Genomic DNA, 20,880 nt, shown 5'->3' on the forward strand with positions numbered 1-20,880 from the left:
GCTAACCAGGTGACAGATTACTTGAGATTTATGCTGTTTACTTTTTAGGCAGAAGGCAGCCTCATAGTTTGAACTGTACATAAAATTCCAAATACAAGATTTACCACATTAAACTTCTTTTAAACCTTGGATGCGTTGTCTTAATTTCACGTAAATGAAATGGAAGTCTTGTTTTGCTTTAATTTTCATATAAGAATAAAGAACCAGCATCTGAACAACGGATAATTTTTTTTTTTAACAAATAGCAGATAAAGCATAAAGCTAGATTTTAATATGAAAAGGTCAATGGGATTAGATGAACTGCCCATGCATGTACTAAAATCTTCAATAATCTGTTATTAGGTATAATAAAATATTTGATCTTTTTAAAGATGGAAGCTCAACCCAGAGGTTTATGAAAAGTAAAAATAAATTAGGAAACAGTTTTATTCTGGTAAGTATAAGCAAAGGTCAAACTGATTAACTATCAAGAGATTATTGGAAAAGCATTCCTTCCTACTTGACGCAGACTGTATGAAAGGAAAACCAATAAAAATAAAAAATCAAGAGATTGTGAGAAACAGGATTTTTTGATGGAAGTGATATTCACTTACCTTCTCCCAGTCTGCAGTGTTTTTCTCTTGTTCCCCTACTGCTGAAACTATGCAAAGCCTTTTCTTTCTTATTTCTACCTTGTTCACTTTACTTATTCCAGTTCTGCATTTCATGGTGTTTGCTCTTATTGTCTTATAACCTGTGATTTTATTAAATACCTGACAAATTCTCATCCCTTTCTGTGGGTTCAGTCAAACAAAACTTCAAAAGAAAAACAAGAGGGATCTTTCTAAAATCATGTAACAAGTTTGGGATTTCTAGACGAAGTCATGTTGTAAAAAGTAGAATTTGGAATTCCTTAGAAAAAGATGTATTTTATAACTTGAAACTCCTCTGAGTGTCAAGCCTCCCAGAAATCATAAACAAGAAATATGTTACCCACAAAATTAGGAGGAGGAGCATTAGCGATGTGTTTTATAAAAACAGCTTCATTTCAGATTTTAAAAGAGCAACAGCTATACATCACAGTTCATGGTTTAAACATTGTGCTTGTATTTAAAATAAAACATAACTGTATCTTTATCAGTTGCACACTGTGTCCAGCTCCTCCTAAGTTTAGCAGTTCTTGACAGGTATAGGTTACCTGCTTGCCTTGTCTGCCAAGACTGGGAGTTACTGGGCTGTGGAGAGTCATATGGAGTTGTGTGAGCTTGTGTTGTCCCACTGGTGTTTACTTCAAAACAGCTGGATATTGAGTTCTGTTACTTGTAGTTGGTCATTGCCCATTCTGAGTGTTCTCCTGACACGTTGGACCAGTTAGTTATCCCTTATGTGTATAGACAGAGTATGGATTTTGGGGTTGGCTGAGCAGTTCTGGAGGACTCCAAGAACAGCTGAACTCCAAGCGAAGGGCCGAGCTTGACTGTGAATACAGTATTCGGAGAAAATGAGGGGTTTTTCCCAGTTCTTTAAGATGCAGAATTCTGTGCCTGATATAAAGGTATGCCACCTAATAATTCTTTTAAAGTATTGTTAAAAGAAACACGGAGCATTCTGAGTAAAACTAAGTGAAAGACTCCTTGGGGGAGGTGAATGATGTCTGTGTAGTAGACTAAAAAGTACTGGTAACAGGAGCACAGATTTCTCACTCGTGTTGAGACAAAAAATTTATTTCTTCAATTTGCGAGCATATGGTTCTGACGGTTGAGGCATCTTTCTAGAAAGGACATTAGCAATCAGAAGCACTGTGGAATGCAAATATGTATGTACTTAATATATTATTACAAGTACTGTAAGAAAATATTAATTTCTAAATTCTGTACAGGTACTTTACTTCACTGTGATTTAATACTATAATTTTAGAGTGGGGAAAACAGTTTAAAGCATTCTTTGCCATTGTTGCTTTAAAGTATAGCAATTTAAAACATACTCATAAGTAGTCGTCATTTTTCTGTCAAACAAAGTTTTATAGTTCATTGCAGTAGAAGAAACTGTTTTTACCAAGAGATCTGCAGTATTTTCCACCTAGTGCAGTTTAAATTGCTGAAACAGATTTTGCCCAATCTGGCACATTAGTGGATATAAAATAGACAATGCCTTCTGGCGTGAGAAATTTAATGCCTGCATCTGTGACTTTTCTCTCCAGAATAGAATCTGAAGTTGGCATTTTGCATCATAATCAAAAGTCAATCCTGCACTGTAAAGTGACTTCTATCGTTCTTTTCATTCACATAAGCCGCAATATAGAAATGTCATAAACTCTCTCAATGTGTTTTTCTCAATGTAGTAAATACACAGTTGGGTACCTCAAAAACTGGAAGACTCTTTTCTCTAGTAACACTCCTGCATTTGCATATAGCATCACCACATCGATGGTAGCGTATGCATCATCTCATTATAAGTTTTTTGACAGGAAGACAGTGAAGCAGGAACTTCACAGATAGTTTTTATGCTTATAGTTCCAAGGTGCAATTTCGGAAAGAGATCCTGTTGGAGACTCAGGATTCTAGATTGGCTTTCACTCTGCAAAACTGTTTACTAAATTTTCCCAGTCTGTGAAGATTCTGAGGATTTATTTAGTTGCTATCTTCTAATGTGTAATAAATGGTATGCAAAAATGTGATAGTTGTGAATTTTGAAGCTACAATTTGGATTCTACGTTAAACAAAGTTTTTGTAGAGCATGCATCTTAAGGATCCCCTTCTCTCCCCGAAGCGTAAATATCAAGGGCAAAATTAAAGAATAGTCCAAATTACTCTCATGGGCTGTTTCTTATTACAGAAATTAAACCATTTAAAAATTTCTGGCTGCAGTTAAACCAAATTTGAAGACTGCTTTAAATGACTTCTCAAATTATGTAATCCATTTAGAATTCCTTAATACAAGCTGCTAGGGAGAGTGAAAGCTAAAAAACAGCACGGACTTCTTTCTTTTCCTCCTTATCTGTTCTTGAATTTGTGCTTTCGTTGATGCAAGAAGGGTTGTTGGACCTCTGGAAGCACAGCTTGCACCTCAGGTACGGGCAAAGACCAAACTTCTGTTCCAAGTCAAGAACCTGAAGGGAAGTCTGTTGGGTGAAGTTGTTCACTACCTTCTCCAGTCAGTGTTTAGTAACAACCGATAGGTTGTAGTACAAAAGCTCTTCTCCTTCTCTTTCTTTGTATTCCTTGCTTTCTGCCATTTTTTGCACACGTGCACCACTGAGTAGTGTGCCAGAGCTGCTTCACAGTGGATTACAGCGTATTGGTTCCGTATGCCAACCAAGTAAAGCTGGGCTATGGAGAAGTAGTGACAGTGCAATATACGGACTTCTGAAATAAACATAGCAGAATTTAGTGTCTTCAGTTAATGCTTCCAAATCTTGATGCTGTGAATAGAACGTGTTTCATCCAGTTGCTTCTTCCCTTTGCCTCACTTAGAATTTGCTTATACCTGTCCCAGGAAGTTTTGCTTCAGTATGCTTATTTAATAGATACTGGTTTTGTGGTTATAAGCTCTGTTTTCAAAATTAACTCAACTTTTGATGTCTTAAAAGACACTCGTAATCAAATTAACATCAAAGTAAGGTGAGTTTCTGGAATGCTCTGGAGATATCCATATGACCATACGGAGAATGCTACTGAACACAATGCTGTTCTCACTGATACCTCTAATACTTTTGATAACGTTTCTGAAATCGGGGCATTGGTTTTCTAAAAGATTTTTATTTGTAGTATGAAAAGTCAATTCACATTCAACTGATAAAGGTTATATTTTGCTATGTACTATTGCTTACAGTTTACTCATAGTGAGGTAAACCGGCCAAGTTTGGTGAAAAGGCTGGTGTTGACAGGGGAGTTCAGAGAAAGGAGGAAGTTGGCACACACAGAATTGATGCAGGTCACAAAAATAAACATAACACTTGTCAGCATTCAAGCAGAAGGAATCTTATGGGCTCAGTTTTTTCTTTTTCAGAAAACTTGTCTTTTTCTGCCAATTAATTTGTCCTTAAGAAGTAAAAAATTTTGAGTCAGTAATGAGTTGGATAATATGACCTGGCCAAAGAAAGGAAGGATTTTCATGTTCCAATATATCACTTAGGAGACAGATGACTTTGTACTGTCCTGTGCTGTGGAAAGGAATTTTACTGGCTTATGTCCATAGTGATAGTGGTAACGCATTTTGGGCTCGTAATGTACTCTTTATCCATTTATAATTGATTCTTAATGTCTTAATAAGTTGTGTTATGTGCATCAGAATTACTCTTTTATTCTTAACATGTACAAAGGCACATAATTGCTGGAACTGAGACAAGCAGATTCACTCCCTACACTAGAGTACAGTTTGTACATACATTGATATTAAATATAAGCTGCCCACAGAAATTTCTTGTTTTTCTGTGGATATATTGACTGTCTCAGGATTGAGCAGTGTTTGTCATTTCCTCAGCTCCAGAGGAGAGAAGGAAGACGTGCTGCTCGTGACGTTTCTGATTTTAGGCTAACAGGCAATGGGGTTTTTTTCCCACTGTCTCACTTGTCAAGGCAAGCCTGTTAATGGCATTTGCACTTCAGTGTGTGTAATATTTAAATTAAATTTCCTCACTTTAGATAGCTGTTGTTATTATTCTGAGAAGCTTGAAAATCTGTTCATAGTTTGTACCCAAAGTTTGTGTTTTATAACTTTTTAGGTTGTTGCGGCATAGGTTTTTCCAGATGTGTGTTTAAAATCTGTCATCGTTTGCTTAAATTGTATCAGATATATCTTTTTTCTTTCTGTGATAAGACATATGTCATATACTTTTGTAAACATTTGTGTTGCGATGATTTTAGGTCTTGATCACAGGTGAGATGGGGACCCTTTTTTGCTCTGGAGGAGCATCTCTCTTTAGATGGAGAACAATATTGCAATCTAAAGCTTCTGCACATACATGCCTCATTAAACATCATCTCAGACTGCGAGCTAATTAGTGTCCTAGAATTTAATGAGAGGTTCAGTCTAAAACCAAGAGCTACCTCGGGCTGGACTTTATCTTAAAATTGCAGTTCATCTCTGCTTACAAATGGACAGAACAGCAGAATCGATGTACAATTGCTTTATCTTTGGTTAACTAAGATAATGTGTTTACTGTAGAACTCTGAAATGATAAAGCGTAGCTGTGTCATTGCCTTCCTTCCCCATGCTATATCAATGTTGTGATAAGGCAACCAAAATGCAGAGACCCTGCTGGTGAATGAAATCTTCGCATGCAAATTAGAAGTACAAATGCACATCTATGTGTGAAATGTATCTGTTAAAAATCTATTTTAAAGTTTTTTCAAATTACATGTTTTCATTTACAATACGTTGTCATAATATATAAACAAAGCATTACCATTTGGGCAGAGTTGCTGTTTTTCCTAAACTTTAAAGGATTCAGGCAAAAAAAATCTGTGGAAGGTTTACAGGAAAACAAGTGTGTTATGCATGATATATTGACTGTTAAGCAGTCAGAAAACATACCCTTTTTTTGGAAGAAGAGGATGGTGATGTGCCTTAGGTAGTTCAGATATTCTCTAGATTTTTTTGCTTTGATCTCAAGGTGTTTGTATCTCCACTATCAAGCATTTCTAACTTTTCTTTTGAGCTTATGAACTTAGTAATTTCTTTTGCCATATTTGGGGTTCTGCTTTGAAATTTAGACGCTGTTTCTCTAAGAATGTACTTTTCATTACTACTTTTGTACTTCTGCCTAAATTCTGTAAGAAACACATGGCGTTGATCTGGAAAGAGGAGTGTTTGCTTGTTATCATTAGTAGGCTTGGTTGGATATAATCCTGAGTTTGTCTGACCCCACCTGTCTTAAGTGTTCATTTAGTTTCTTCTTTAGAACTTCTAGTGATTAAGTTCAGTGTCCATCCTGGGAAAAATATTTCAATACAGAGTTATTTTTACTGTTGAAGTTTGTTCTAGGTGTTTCGTGGTAACATGGATGAAGACCTAGTTTCTGACAAAGGAAATAGTGCACGTGGTATCTACACTTTTTTTCCCCCTTCCCTGTCCCTTGAGGAGGAGTTATGACCTCAGGCACATCTGTACCATGCTGTTCAGAATCATTATTCTAATGCTGGATTTAACTTTGTAGCATAATGGTTTATCAGTATATCGAAGTGTGACAACGTGATTGATCACAGCTTGTATCCTGCAGACAGTATAGTTGTGTTAGTAAAGATTTTTAGTATGAGGAGTGACCTGTTAATTACTTGAGAAATAATGTGTTAAGAGAACTGTACTGCTTTCCAGTCTGGAAGCTGTTCAGCCATAAAGCTTCAAGTATGGGTTGTTTTGTGTGACAGAGGCATGGTGTAGTGTATATCAAAGATAAAGGTATATATGAGTGGGTGTGTTTGTATACACACATATAAATGCATGTACGTATACCTAAGTGCCTGTGAGATATACATAGCATGGTAAACCTGTATCACACAAAAAATACCTGTATAAATGTATACGTATGTATATCTGTTAGAGATTTATCACAGTATATGTGCATATACACACACATGTAATATATAGGCATACTGAGATACACACGAGCACACACACTGTGGTACTCAGGACCCTCAAGCAGGCTGTAGCTGCACTGTTCACCTAACTCCACCAGAATGTTTATTCTTTTAATAAATATAAGCTTAGTGGTATGAATTGAGTAATCAAGGACTGTAATTCCTGCAGATTATGGACTTGCTCACCTATTTCCCCTCAAACTGTTTTTCAGACTTTTTTGAAGACTACTTCTGTCTGCCCTCAGGCAATAAGAAATAAATTATCATTAGTATGCTCACAATGTAGTTATGGCACAAATACTGTCTAGACTTGCGAATCCACTGATCATTTGCTTCATATAGACTTGCCCTTGCTTATTGGAGTAATTTACATCGTTGGCTCTCACTTTTGAGTTTTCTCTAAACGAGAACATGGCTGTCCCTGTTTTGCATCGTGATCAGAGACCCTTTGCATTTATTATGCAAGAGACACTGCACCTAATCTAAATGTATCATTTCACCCCCTGTTATAGCAGAGGACTCTTGTCTGATGCAATCTTATTTTGGAAAGGATTAGTCTGTCCTGTGGTACTATTACTGTATTACTGTAACCATAAAATGCTTAGCTTGACTGTGGAGACTAGCTAGTGTTTGACATGAACATGGGATTAACTGCTTGGAGCATTTTTTAGGACTAAAGTGGTCTACCAGACATCCACTAAGCCTTCCTTAGCGTGCGGTCTGTGCCACTGCTTTCTGCAAAATCAGTGGATTGGATTTATTTTTTTTTTTTTTTTTTAGAGAGGAGGAATTAATATGGGGAAATAGTCAAGTGAAGAAAAAAATTATCACCTTTCATGTCAAAATGACATTGTGCCTTTGCCTCAATGACTGTGGATTTCTATTACAAATAAATAATAATATTCAAAGTTATCTTTTTATCACTTGTAGATTTAATGATGCATGATTAACTGACCTTCATTCAGTATTGTGCAGAGAGAATATTGATAAATCTCCGTGCTTGTATTAGGCTTCCACTGACGTGAAAAAGAATCTGATAATATATTAATACGCATCACTTCATCTTCACCTTGCTTATATTAATCCTATATGTTAATAGTAAATTTGTGTGATAAAGCTTTTGGTAGTTGAGACGTACGTGTTTAATTTCTGGTATTGGATTTTTCCTCTGTCTCATAAATCCTTCTTTTTTAGTGGTTTGAGGTACACGTGCTAAAGATATTGTATTTCTTTCCATCTTAGAGTTGGAGCTGCTCTCCACAAGTGAGTGTTTTCTTAGTGCTAAATAAGGGCCAGTTGGGTACAGATTGCTAACTCTTGCTGCCTTTTTTTTCCTCTCTTTGGCTTTGAAGATGAGTCTGTGCATAGGTTTTGGAGCTTGTGGTTTTTGACTTAAGGCATAGGAGGTACTGAGGGCCCAGTGGTCCGACCAGCCTGATGCTCTGCCCAGTGGTGTTTAGGGAGGGCACTGCCCTTCCTCAAGTCTGTTTTCCCCACCAGCCACACGTGTTCTCAGAGACCTATTAAGCGTTACACCCCTACCAATTCCTTCTGATACCTGTTTATGGACCTTTTGTATATAAATCTAAACCGTCCTTTTCTAAACTTGTTTCTGCCATTTGCCTTCACTAGTTCCCATGTCAGCAAATTTGACTTTCTTTTGGTTTCTCAAACTTTCCCATTTCTTAAATGCTGGCCTTTCCGCTGGGGATGGGGATTTTAATACTCCTAGAAAGCTGTGAGGGTGGTGAGGTGGATTGTTTATTGCTGTTGATTTGCTTTACTTTTGAAGTGTGGAGATATTTTATCTTTGCTGCTAATACAGAGAAATGTCAGACTTCTTGTAGGCTGCTTTGGTTTTTTTGGGATGCCTCTTTCTAGAGTGTGGGGGAGTTACGGAAGGTTTTTTTCTGGTTTTTGTTGATGATGTTTTTTTTCTCCTTTTTCCTGTGTTTAAGTGTTTGCCTCATTGTTCCTATCTCGAAACTGGATGTTTGTGTACTGGATTTAGTTGGTTGCGTTCTCTTGCTGCAACATAAATGGAATAGTTTTGTCGTTACTGCTACAGAGAGGCTTTCCCAGTAATGGCTCTGAAACAGTGCTTGTGTGCCACTGAAGGCCAACTGCTGCCTTTCAGGTAGATTTTTAGACTAGTTCCATTAGGACGCCTAGTTTTCGTGTGTAATGATGGGCAAACTCAAGGTGAACAAGCCTTTGGCTTGCAATCACCAGCTTTGAGGAGTGTAGTGACAGTCTTTCTAGTACATGCGTTTATGGAATGGTTTCAAAGAAATGGCATTTTGCTGCACGTAGACTTTTGCAAGGTTTTAATTTATAGAAGCATAGACTTTTAAGAAATTCACATTATTTTCCCTGAAAGAGTAAAAGGTATTCATGTTGCCTCCTCTTCTTATTAGCGAAGTAATAAATCTCTAATAAGACAGTTTTGTGGGAGGAAATGCAGATATTTTATTATAGTCTATATATATGTTTTCAGTTATGTAGTCTTTTTAAGCTTGTCTTGCAGAACCGCAGCTTCATAAATTGTTTGAGCAGAAACTTGTACATTTGCTTGGGCTAGCCAAAACAAAAAAATGTATGTGAAAATGAACATTATACAATACTTCTTGATAATTCCACATCTATATAGAAGTTATGGGAAGTGCAGCTTTTGAGTGCAGCCTGCTTGCTTGGATAGAGTTCCCTCATACTTTCAAAGTCAGTGTACACCTAATCTAAACTGTTTTCTGAACTTAGTTTTGTAAAACAGAGTTACTGAAAATGCTTTTCTCCCTTTTTAATCACAGAGGCTAAGATTTCTTATTTGTCATTGCTTGCTGAATTTCTTTGTGCTTTTAAATTTCAGACAAAAAGAAACTACTGCTCTTGCTAAGCGGTCCTGCATTTAAATATTCAAATTGCTGAACACAGTTAAACTTTATCTGTTATGTTGCTTATTTACTTACCAGCTGCTATTTTTACCAACAAAATTACCGTTTACATCTTCCTAACTTATTTTTCAGTTCTAGCTTTTTACTCCAGTGCTGTTTGTCTCCTTATCCAACTGCATAATAGCCTATAAAAATATTACAGTAATTCAAGTTCTTCAGCTCAAGCGAAAGTGTGTGCTCCTTTTCTGACAATAATAGCAAATGATTAAACTAATGCAGCCATAACCCGCATAACTATTCTGACTGCTTTAGTGGTGGAGTTCAAGGTTAACTTTCGAATGTTAAGATAATATCTTCAAGGATGCTGTGGTCTGTATAGACTTCTTTATTTTTCCCCCAGTTCACTTAAGCTTAAAAAGTTGTTTCACTATAATTTTAACACTATATGATTAGTAGTTACTTTGGTACCTAGTATAAAGTAGATAAAATTGAAAATAAAATCAAGATTATGTCTGTGATCAAGACAGCTGTATTGGCACCTTATGTGTTTGAATGTGCTTGTGAAAATTTGAATTAGTGGTGTTATGGCTGATATGAATCGTTGCTTATGAAGAGTGTAGAATTAATTTTGTTCTGGGAACAGCTTCCTTATTTGCAGGATTTTTATTTCCCATATACTGCTTTTCAAGCCATCTTAAATCAAATTCCTGCTACTGTTTATTTCACTTAGTCACAGCACTGCTTTTTAAATTACAAGGAAATAGGAAAATAAACCATTCTTTTGAAAAAACTCTATGCAGCCTTTTGGACAAATGGCTTACCATCAAAAAGTAATAAAAAGCGGAAACACCTTTAAAAAAAATAAAAATTCATGTGCTTGTCTTTACTATGCAAAGAAACCTTGGGTTAGCTGGGATGTAAATCTACAGTGTTTGCTTTGTAGAGCAGCTGCCTGCAGTCAATAAAGAGCATTGATTTGGCTGGTTACTGAAGAGTAGATAATGTGCTGGATGCTCTCACCTCTGATTCCACATATCAAAAGTTGTTTGTGGCACTGTCTTTTTAAGACCTGACTGGGATTATATCCACTGTCATTAAAGATTTAGTAGTTTGCAAGGCTTATATTGCCTCTGAAACAGAGTATACTTGAAATATTCTGCATTCAGTTTAGAGGAAGGAGGAGAAATGGTGCCAGTGTTCGAGTGCTCTTTGGGAAGGGTGGTGTTGACCCCCCCAGGGGTCAATACTTGGTCCAGTCCTGTTCAACATATTCATCAGCGACCTGGACGAGGGGACCGAGTGTATCCTCAGCAAGTTTGCTGATGATACCAAACTGGGAGGGGTGGCTGACACCCCGGAGGGCCGTGCTGCCATCCAGCGAGACCTGGACAGGCTGGAGAGCTGGGCAAGGAAGAACCTCATGAGGTTCAACAGGGAAAAGTGTAGGGTCCTGCACCTGGGGAAGAAGAATGTCAGGCACCAATACAGGTTAGGTGTGGACCTGCTGGAGTCAAGTTCTGAAGAGAAAGATCTGGGGGACCTGGTAGACAGCAAAATGACAATGAGCAAGCAGTGTGCTCTTGTGGCCAGGAAGGCCAACGGAATCCTGGGCTGCATAGGGAAGAGTGTGGCCAGTAGGTCGAGCGAAGTCATTCTCCCCCTCTACTCTGCACTGGTGAGGCCACAACTGGAATACTGCATCCAGTTCTGGGCTCCCCAATTCAAAAGGGATAGGGAACTACTGGAAAGAGTCCAGCAAAGGGCAACAAAGATGATGAAGGGATTGGAGCATCTCCCTTATGAGGAAAGGCTGAGAGAGCTGGGACTCTTTAGCCTGGAGAAGAGAAGGCTGAGGGGAGACCTTATCAACGCTTATAAGTATCTGAAGGGTGGGTTGAAGGAGGAGGGAGCCAGACTCTTTTCAGTGGTTCCCAGTGACAGGACGAGGGGCAACCGGCACAAGCTGGAACATGGGAAGTTCCACTCAAATATGAGAAAAAACTTCTTCATGGCGAGGGTGGCAGAGCCCTGGAACAGGCTGCCCAGGGAGGTGGTGGAGTCCCCTTCTCTGGAGATTTTCAAGACCCGCCTGGATGCAGTCCTGAGTAACATGCTCTGACATGCTCTGGGCAATCCTGCTTCGGCAGGGGAGCTGGACTAGATGATCCTTATGGTCCCTTCCAACTCTAAAAATTCAGTGAAAATTCAGTGAGATTGTCTGCTTGGGCCCGAGAGCACGTATTGGTAAACTATGCAAGAGGAGACAAAGAACCGAAGATAGAATTTAGTTCTAAAATGCATCTTCAAATCGACAGGAAGTGCTTGTCAAACTGCTGTTTATGATTAAATTGAGAATGAGAAGTGGACTTTACGGATTATGTCATAAAACTCAATATTATGGGTTCAGTTTGTTTAAATATTACAATTTGACCAGGGACATCTCTGCAGACACTCTGTTCATCTAGTTCTGGAATTTGTGTGGTGTGGTATTGCTTCACCTTCCAAATCTTAATGTTAAGGTTCCCCATGGAGATTTCTCTCACAATGTATCAGTTAGTGGTTGCTTAATACAAATGACAGAAATAGTGGTTTACATTAGAATAGCATATAACAGAGTTTTTCTCTAGAGTAGCCTCTCTGGTTTGTTTGGGTGTGGTGGTTTTATTTTTTTGGTGCTGTACTGTGAGTCCTTTACTACTCTTTAATTATCGGTAGCTTTTATGCTTTTATTATTCAAATTTATCTTTGATGTTAATAGAGGGTTTCACAGAAGTTGGTTTCCAGAAACCAGTTTAATTTCAATAAAAGAAAAATATTTGATCTCTTTTCCATGTCTATTCCTTAAATAATTTCTGTAACTGAGTACATGCATTAATAAGATCATTCATTTAACCAAGTACATGCATTAATAAGGTAAAATCTTTGAACCTTAGTTTTTAATCTTCAAAATAGATTTAAAAGAATGAAATATTAGAATTTTTACCAATAAATTTAAATAGAAATTGAATAATTTGAACTAATAGTAGAATTAAGTGGTGACACTTCAACATAAAATATGATGATTTGGTATATTACATTAGATATTTTCACTTAATTTTTATGAGGAGTAGGATTTTTATGAGCAGTAATTCAGAAAAATGTGTGTCCCCTTAATGGAAATACTCTCCTCAAGACTATTCGTACTGACGTTTTTTCCCCTTGTGATACCCTTTCTGGAATTTGGAAGCTTTTTACTCATTGTTTTTTGTTTTTTTTTCCTTAGTTTCAGCCCAGACTCTGAAGAGCAACCTTGATTCAATGAACAATCAGATCCAGCGCCTCGAAAAAGACATAGAGAATTTCCCTAAAACACAAGATGAACACGATAAGTTTGTAGAAAAGATGAGCATATCCTTTTTGCATGTCTTCGTTGGCAATCTGAGCACTTTGATCATCTGGTTAAGTATATACAACACTTAAAAATAAGTTTTAAGTCTCCTCTTCCATGCTTTTATTCCAGCACAGAGTAAAGCAGAACAGAATGTGCTGAAAGTAAGAAGATATATCACTGAGTATAGCTTAAAGCATTTATAATCAGGCTTTCAAGGGAGGAAACCAGATAGCTTACTTGAAATAAGTAGTTACAGTAGGTGGTCATAAAGGTAGTAGTATGGGTTTTTTGCCTTAAGAATGGTATTTAACGATAACTATTGAATCATTTCAACCTAGAGAACTATCAGCAGGGGAATATTAATTATTTTAGCTTCAGATATGTTGTTTTTTGAAAGGGAGAGTAAGAATTTCGTTAATAGTTTTATTTATTTATTTATTTATTACAGATACTTTTCGAGAAAAAGCATTTACATGTTTTGTACTCAAAACTGATTTGCCTCTTTATTTCTGTAGGGAGTAGGGACTGCAGGTTCTTTAAGCACTTGCAAGTAAAATCTGTGGAAGAATACCAAATGATGTTTGTCTAGCCTGTTTCCCTCCAAAATTTTCATATATCCACCTTCACTTTGGCTGAAAAGTACCCAGTAAGGTATACCGTAGATGCAGCAAGCTCACAAAACTGTGAGAAAGACTAAGCAGAAGTCATTTTCTTCTTAGAAGAAGTTTATGGTTGTATTTTGCACAAACCCCGTTTCTGTCTACGTGGAAGTATTTGGAATACGGTACATGGCCACACATGGTCTGTAAGTCCAAGGCACATTGGGCATTTATAAAAGCTCAGATAGTTTATGTGACATCTGTTCTTTCTTACCGTGACCAGACAGAATTCATGGGTTCTGGGTTTTTCAAAGGAGGAAAAAAAAAAAAAAAAACGAAACCACCAAGAGGGGATTGATGTCTACAGCCATTTTTAGCTGCTCATCACATGTAGTAGGTGAATGTAACGAAGAGGTTCTCCTAACTACTGTGTATTTGGAAAGTAAGTTTTAGCAGGATTAACCATCTGAATGGATTCAGTGACAGAAATTCACAAGAAGATATTAAGTATGTTCTCTATATGGATTTATTTTAAGTTTCTGACAAGGCTGCAGAAAAGTAGCTTAAGTGAGACAACTCACGACTAAGTGGAAAATTGTTGTTACTTAAATATTCTCTTCCACCTTGTCTTATTTGCAAGGTTAGGAGACTTGCTAGCAATCACATTTACCAGTTCTTCTATTAAAAAAAAAAAAGCAGCTTATTATTTTCCTGTGATACATTCACATAAGAATCTTATAATATTGCCTTATAATATTGCTTTTGTTTCTCAGCATATCTATAGGTTGAATTCTTTTAAGAAGCCCACTTTGGTTCATAAATGAAACCAACATATTGAAATGCTCCTTTTGCAGCCATATTTTCTTGTTAAGCTTGACAGCTCTGTTTTACAGGTTACATTGATTATTTTTCAGTTGTGTTGAGTAAATGCTTTACCATTTGTTGGTTTGCTACCTATGTATTTACAGTATTTAGAAAAATGACTTGCTTCACTCAAGCGATGTGGTTAGCAAAAAGAGCCAAGTAGGTAATGTTTACCTTTTTCTGTAGTTTATCACCTGAATTTCTTAAAGAAGGAGGATCATCTGGCAATGCAAGAGTGTTTTGTTCTTTGTTTTAAATGTAGTAATTCCCTTTTGTGTTAGCAAAAATAGGAGGATCCTATGAAATTTTCGAAAATTAACTGTTGAAAGTCTCCTGAGCAGCCTTGCTTCAGCACACGTACATTGATGTCACAGCCAGATTACCAATTCCTGGTAATTAAAACAGGCACCGAGGACTGTAGACGCCTGACAGCTTTTATCATGCTAGTGAATTTGGTGGCTTGACAAAATAGATAAGACTGTAAGAAATGAATTGATTCTGCCTAAGGATTTATGTTTTCATAATTAATAGATGACCTGATAAATGGTGGCTTTCTCTTTTAGAAAGTCATCTTCAGTTATGTCAAGTGATCAAATTTGGTTTTGCTTATCATTGAATATTTTTAAATATTCTACACTCTTGTATTGTTTTTTAGATTGAAGAATCAATGTTGGGTGGGGGGGAAATGACAACTTAGTCTTCTCTGTGTATTTCTTTGTTTCTGTGAGTTCGTTGAAGAATTGCTGTTGATAGCATGTACTGAGATTAGTAAGTCGAACATCTTTCTGACTGCTTGAGTGTTTCAGAAAATTGAGATGTGTCTGAACATAAATCAGCTCTCAGCAGAGAGTTCTAGGATGCCTTATATTGGGCTTTTCTGTAAGTATTTAATTGCCTAAGTTTTAAGGAGTGCTCACAGCACTTCCAGAAGTCTTTGGGATTGGGAAGCTGACCTGTATTGTTGGCCAACAGAAAAAGTTGATGTCAAACTGAGGATTACAGCTATGCGATAGCAGAAAGTAGAATATAGCATGGGTAAGGAAAACCCATACCAACAAACCGAACCAGAACCCAGAGATATTACAATATTCTTTCCAAGGATTTCATGCTGTATTAAGTAATTTATGTGTGATTCTTGAGACAAATTTTTCAGGATCTGATCCATGGCTAGAATTGTACTTGAAGGGCAAATTGTAAATACTTTAAATGTGAGAGGTTTCTTTTATAATTAGCCCAGCTTCATGCAGCACTGGGGACTCTAATTCAACAGTTCAGAACAGTAATTACGACTACGAGAAATCTGGCTTTCACTCCTTGTTTTATTTCGGTGTTTGTGCATCTAATTGAAGATCATTTTTTTTAAATGGAAAACTCTGATTTTTATACTTACTTGCTATTTTCTTTTTAGTGATGCTAAAGCATGAGTCTTTAGTTGGGGACTGAGGAAGATAATTAGTTTAATGGGGTTTAACTTTAAATGTTACTGAATTTAAAGATGAGAATGAAAAGAGATTTCAGAGGGAGCAATGATGAGTTGTACAGAGTTAAATTATTAATTAACCTTGACTTAGAACTATAGATAAATAATAAATACCACTTCTTCCCCTCTCCCAACATGTGCACCGTCTCCCCCAGTGACAAAGATTTAGTCCCCTAGAAGTGAGACAGGTGCTTTGTTGCGAGGGGAAGGGAGCTGCGGTGGAGCTGGGGGGCAGGAGGGCACTGGTGGGTCACTGGCCACTGGGTTCATTCTTTTTGTTACCTGGCTACTTAGAGACACTGACTACTTGCTGTGGTGCTTTTAAGTGATTATATATAAACAATTTTACATTAATTTTATTTATGTAACGTATCCTAGGTGTACTAGTTTTTCCGTAAATGAAGATTTTTTTGGCAGCTTTTCTGGTTTTCAGGTGTATCATTTACCTTGGTAAGAGACATAAACATGCCTAATCTTGTTAAAATCTTTTGCCTACCAGAGCAATAAATGGGGCCTTTTGGTTTTTCTAGCTGATTCCATACATTTGAAGAACTAAAAGCTTATTTTTAAAAAATTGTAAAATTAAGGGAACCATGAATGGAAAAACAAAAATTACTGCAGATTAAAAAATAATTCAAAGTTATGTGTATTCATCGTATTAAATGGAACAACAGTGATTTGTGAACTAATTTTAATTTTCAGAAAGGAACAGCATTCATCAAAAAAGAATCCTTTTCATGAAATAAAAAGCTGCCACCTTGAAAGGCATATAGTCTCACTTGATATGTATTTATGCTCATAGTTCCAGCCAATAATGACTGTTGACTCACAACTAAATATGAGTTTTATTAGTTCCTTACTTGAATGTACTTCAGCGGCAGTGAAATGATCTGGGGAGAAGCCTAATTTAAGTGTGTGTGGGACTTCTATGCACTGAGAAAGTTAGATAATATTTAATGTGCACTAAACAGCAACTGCTAATTCTCTCGTACGAAGCGCTGTACTGCAGAATCTCTTACAGCACACCACGAGGGAAGAAGCAAATATACTCTGAATCAGAATGTCAGCATCTGGAAAATGCTGCGAGGCTTTTTTCCTCTCATAGTGACTGAGCAGCAGGACATCATTTACACACTGACACGGAGTGCTGAAAGAATGTTAATGGCATTAACACTTTTCTCGTCTGTTAACACTCGGGATTTCCTTCCAGCTTGTTATGGAAAAATAATTCACTTCAAGTGTTTTGAGATGTCATTTTTAGGAAAGCGTGTTTTTGTTTTTCAGACAGTTTGAAATGCACTGACGCCTTCCTTGCTGCTTGGAAATGTACATTGATGTCTGAATTTGCTCATAACTAGGGGCTTCTCAAAAATCACCCCAAAAGGGGAAAATTTCTAGGAACTTTTGTACATGCCCCTACATTTGAATTTACCATCTTTTGCCTGAATGTATTTGAATGTGTTTTTAAATGTAGAGGCATTTTTCAGCACTTTAAGAACTGGACAAGAGAACCATTCAATGACTTGTCAAATTCTAGGTCATGTATAATCCTTAAGACAATTTTATACATGTGCCTTTTCTTGAAATATTTATAAAAAGTTTTTGTTCTTGCTATCTAAGAAATGACATTTGGAAAACGCTTTCATTGGGAAGGGCAATTCTTGACTAAAGGAGGTATTTATCCACATAATACTGTGTAGGGAAAGAAGGTCTACCTTCTTTTTTTTTTTGGACTTCTGAAAGATCCTGGTTCTTGCCAGCTCCATACTTCCCCCCGTCCTTACATTAGAAAATCTACGTTGTTCAGAAAGGCAGTGAAAAAGCACTTACTGTAGTTTCAAAGTTATGAAGTATTAAGTTCTGTGATGAACAGGAAGACCTAGCTTCTAGATGTAGCATGGTTGTTTGTTTTTTTTTTTTTCTTTTTAGTTGTGGTTCCATTATACAAATGTAATCAGGGTGTTTTGTTACTCTTAGTGCTGAGCATTTGTTCAAAGTTAAGCCTTCTGCTTACAGTTAAAAACAAACTCCCAAGGAACAGTCAGCAGAAAGCACATCTTAAGATGTGCTAGCACCAGGGAATAGAGTCTTATTTGAGAAGACTTATGAGTGCATTCAGTGGAAGGAAATGAAACAGGAGTGATTTATTCTAGTTCAAGAGATGATAATGTCAGCTGTTATCTCCAAGTCTTACCTTAGAAAAAATTAATACTTTATTAAATGCTTAGTCAACCAATTTTTCTAATGTTTTCAACCATCAATTATTTTAGTTCTTCCTTGCTACTTTGGAGAAACCAGAACAAATAACACTAAATTCATATTATTGATATTGTTTGTAAATGAGGAAAGGCTAGAAACAATGGAACCTGAAAATCCATTTTTTTCCAGTGGGAAAAAATGGACTAATTTTAAGCTTCACTCAGCTCTTTTGAACTTCGATTTATTTGATTTATCTTAAGAGGATCAGCTGAGGCCATCATATGGGCTATTTTGATATCACCCATGAAACAACTATGAACTTGTTGAAACTTTAGGATCTTGCTTATAATATCAACAAATTAAAATAAGCATCTAGTCATAGTGCTGGTACTGAAGTATTTAATGAGACTTCCCGTTTGGTATTGATAATTTAAGAATACATAACTTTTGTATTTGTTTGCATTGAAGTATGAGCTAAATTATTTCTTCAAAAATAAACTTCTGTTTAATTTAACTTTCTATTAGCGTCATAGAATAAAAACCCTATTTTTTTCTATATTAAAATAGTTAAATGCAAGAAGAAAAAAAAGACTTAGCACGGCATGCTGAAAGTGCAGCACAGAAAAGTAGCCATTTGCTGCTTAATCTTTGGTTTTTGCAGTTTCCTGTTTAAACTGTGTCTTGTGTTGTTTCAGTATCTTTTTACTTACTTGTGGATCAAGCCCAAGGAAAGAGTGCAAAAAAGGTCTTTAAGGTCTTACCTTCTTGGGAAAGAGAGTCTTTCCAGTTGCCTTCTCAATATGCAAGTATGTGCAGTATATTAGAAATACAGTGATGAATAAATAATTTTCTTCAGCTGGAAGTTCTGTTTCCCTTCCCCTTTCTCTCTGAGAAGAATAAAGCCAAAACTACCATGTTAGATGAAAGGTAAAATCATCCTGTATGTTGGCTTTTTCTGTGCTGATTTCCTATTTGACTTCCAATTCTTACAAGGCTATGTGGGCTGAGGACAACTGCTGAAGTAGGAATGTAAACAGAATTTATTTTGAAGCTATGATTCTGTTGGGTTTCCTTCTAACCACTTCCATTTCATTGTTCTGCTCTAGTCAGATATGTAAAATAACAGCAAGTGAAGCGAGAACACAATCAGCTAGAGAAAGCTTGGAAGACAACAGAGTAAGAGGAGAGTGAAAAATAGCCAGTGGATAGAAGGATGGAGAATCCAGGTTTTGAGTGAAGGGGCCCAGTGTCAGAATGACAAGGTTTAGAGCTACTCTGATTAGTGGCAGGAAAAGGTCTGCATGACAGAAATGAGAAACTTTTTCTTTCTGCCTACACCCTGAAAGTTACGTACACGTGTGTTCCTTCCTTGTAAGCCATTCCTAGTATATGCTCAGTACTTTTAAATGGGAAATGTTTTAAGCAGTAAATATAAGTTCTGTGATGCTGTGCATCTTCTGCTTTACGATTTATTTTATACTTAAGATGGGACTTTTTTTTTTTTTTTTTAGCCTTGTAATTGTATAAATTAATGTTTAGGCCTGCTTTTGACTGTAAGCAACTTTTTCTCCTGTCTGATGTTCAAGTTCTCTGGGTTTCTGTTATCCTAGTGCATTTCCAAGGATAGAAGTTGGTCATGTTGCAAGGAACTTCTTGAAGTAGAATGTTCATTTAGGTACTAGGAATACCATTTTTCCCCCCACTACAGATTTGGGTCAATTTGAATTCATTGTTAGTTAGATATTAAAATGCTCTTAAGAACTCCTACCTTCTATTGCATAGTCTGTAGGCTTTTTACTCAAATTTGCCTCGTTGATTGACGTGATGAGCACAGGAGGAAAAAAAAATAATCATGTGGTTGGTGTACATTTAATTTTGCATCCAGGATGTTCTGTACTAAGTTAATGTACCTCTAATAAAGCTAAATTTGTGACTTGAGTATCAGATTTGAGATTTTGGTGAGAAGCTTAGCTGACAGCCACCGAATGTGTATGTCCTAAATTTGCATTATTTTGTCTTGCCCCAAATGCAAGAAAAGAATCACTGAAATGCACTTTTGAAAAGGAAATCAACAGTGTATCATTTTATGAGAGGTTACATTTAAAAACCTTTTATCTCTGAACACTCACATCATATTTAAATGGGTATGCTAAAGCAACCAAGACACACTTGATTAAACTGATCGTGCTTGTAATTCTTAGAAGTACATCTGAAGGTCTGACGTATTTCATCAGCATAGGCAGAAAATCCCACTTCTGAAAGCACTGTGATAGAAGATAGGAAGAATTAGTACATACATATAATCTGCTTTTCTTTTCCAAATTAGAAGATTCAGGGCATCAATGAATAAACCTTGTTTTCTTTCCCCATTTTTGCATTGCTAATTGTTCAAGCTTATAGTATCTCAGCATTTTGAATCCTATTGAAGAACTGACCCTGCCAAGTTCAAAATCAGATTACAAGCAATTTGAGTGATGTTTAGTTATGTATATTTAATTGACATTATTAAGCTATGGGGGAAAAAAAAAGACTATTGCTATTTGATGTTGTTGAGGTCAACATACTTAAGCTGTTTACTTAGTCTTTAGAGAGTGTGTCTCCCCAGCATATAAAATGAACTGCTTGTACAGACTGGCCTTTTCATAGGTACAAATTTCAAAAATAGCAGGTCAGAAATATGGCCAAGACCTATTGTAATTAGAAGGCACAATATCAGAAACATATTTGGGAGATCTCAGTCTTAAGCAGCACAGCAGTGCTCAATACAGAGACAATCCCAGAAGCTGTATTTTTTAATTATTTTTTAAAAAATTTTTTTAGATGATCCTGTTGTCCAGTGCCAGTGATGATATAACTGTTGCTATTCAATTTCATTTCCCCTGAGAAATGTCAGTATGGCCTTGTGGCGCTTAATAATCCT

General features: G+C 36.6%; 1 protein-coding gene across 1 annotated transcript in view; it reads left to right on the forward strand.

Annotated features, from left to right (window-relative positions):
• Positions 1-20,880, forward strand: part of DIAPH2 (diaphanous related formin 2) — a 247,897-nt gene that overhangs the window by 111,295 nt on the left and 115,722 nt on the right. The window contains exon 24 of the mRNA XM_074147988.1: positions 12,711-12,835. Coding sequence (XP_074004089.1) covers positions 12,711-12,835 — 125 coding nt within the window. The remainder of the gene's footprint in view (positions 1-12,710; positions 12,836-20,880) is intronic.

The sequence above is a fragment of the Numenius arquata genome, chromosome 5 (assembly GCF_964106895.1).
Source record: "Numenius arquata chromosome 5, bNumArq3.hap1.1, whole genome shotgun sequence".
Taxonomy (NCBI): domain Eukaryota; kingdom Metazoa; phylum Chordata; class Aves; order Charadriiformes; family Scolopacidae; genus Numenius; species Numenius arquata.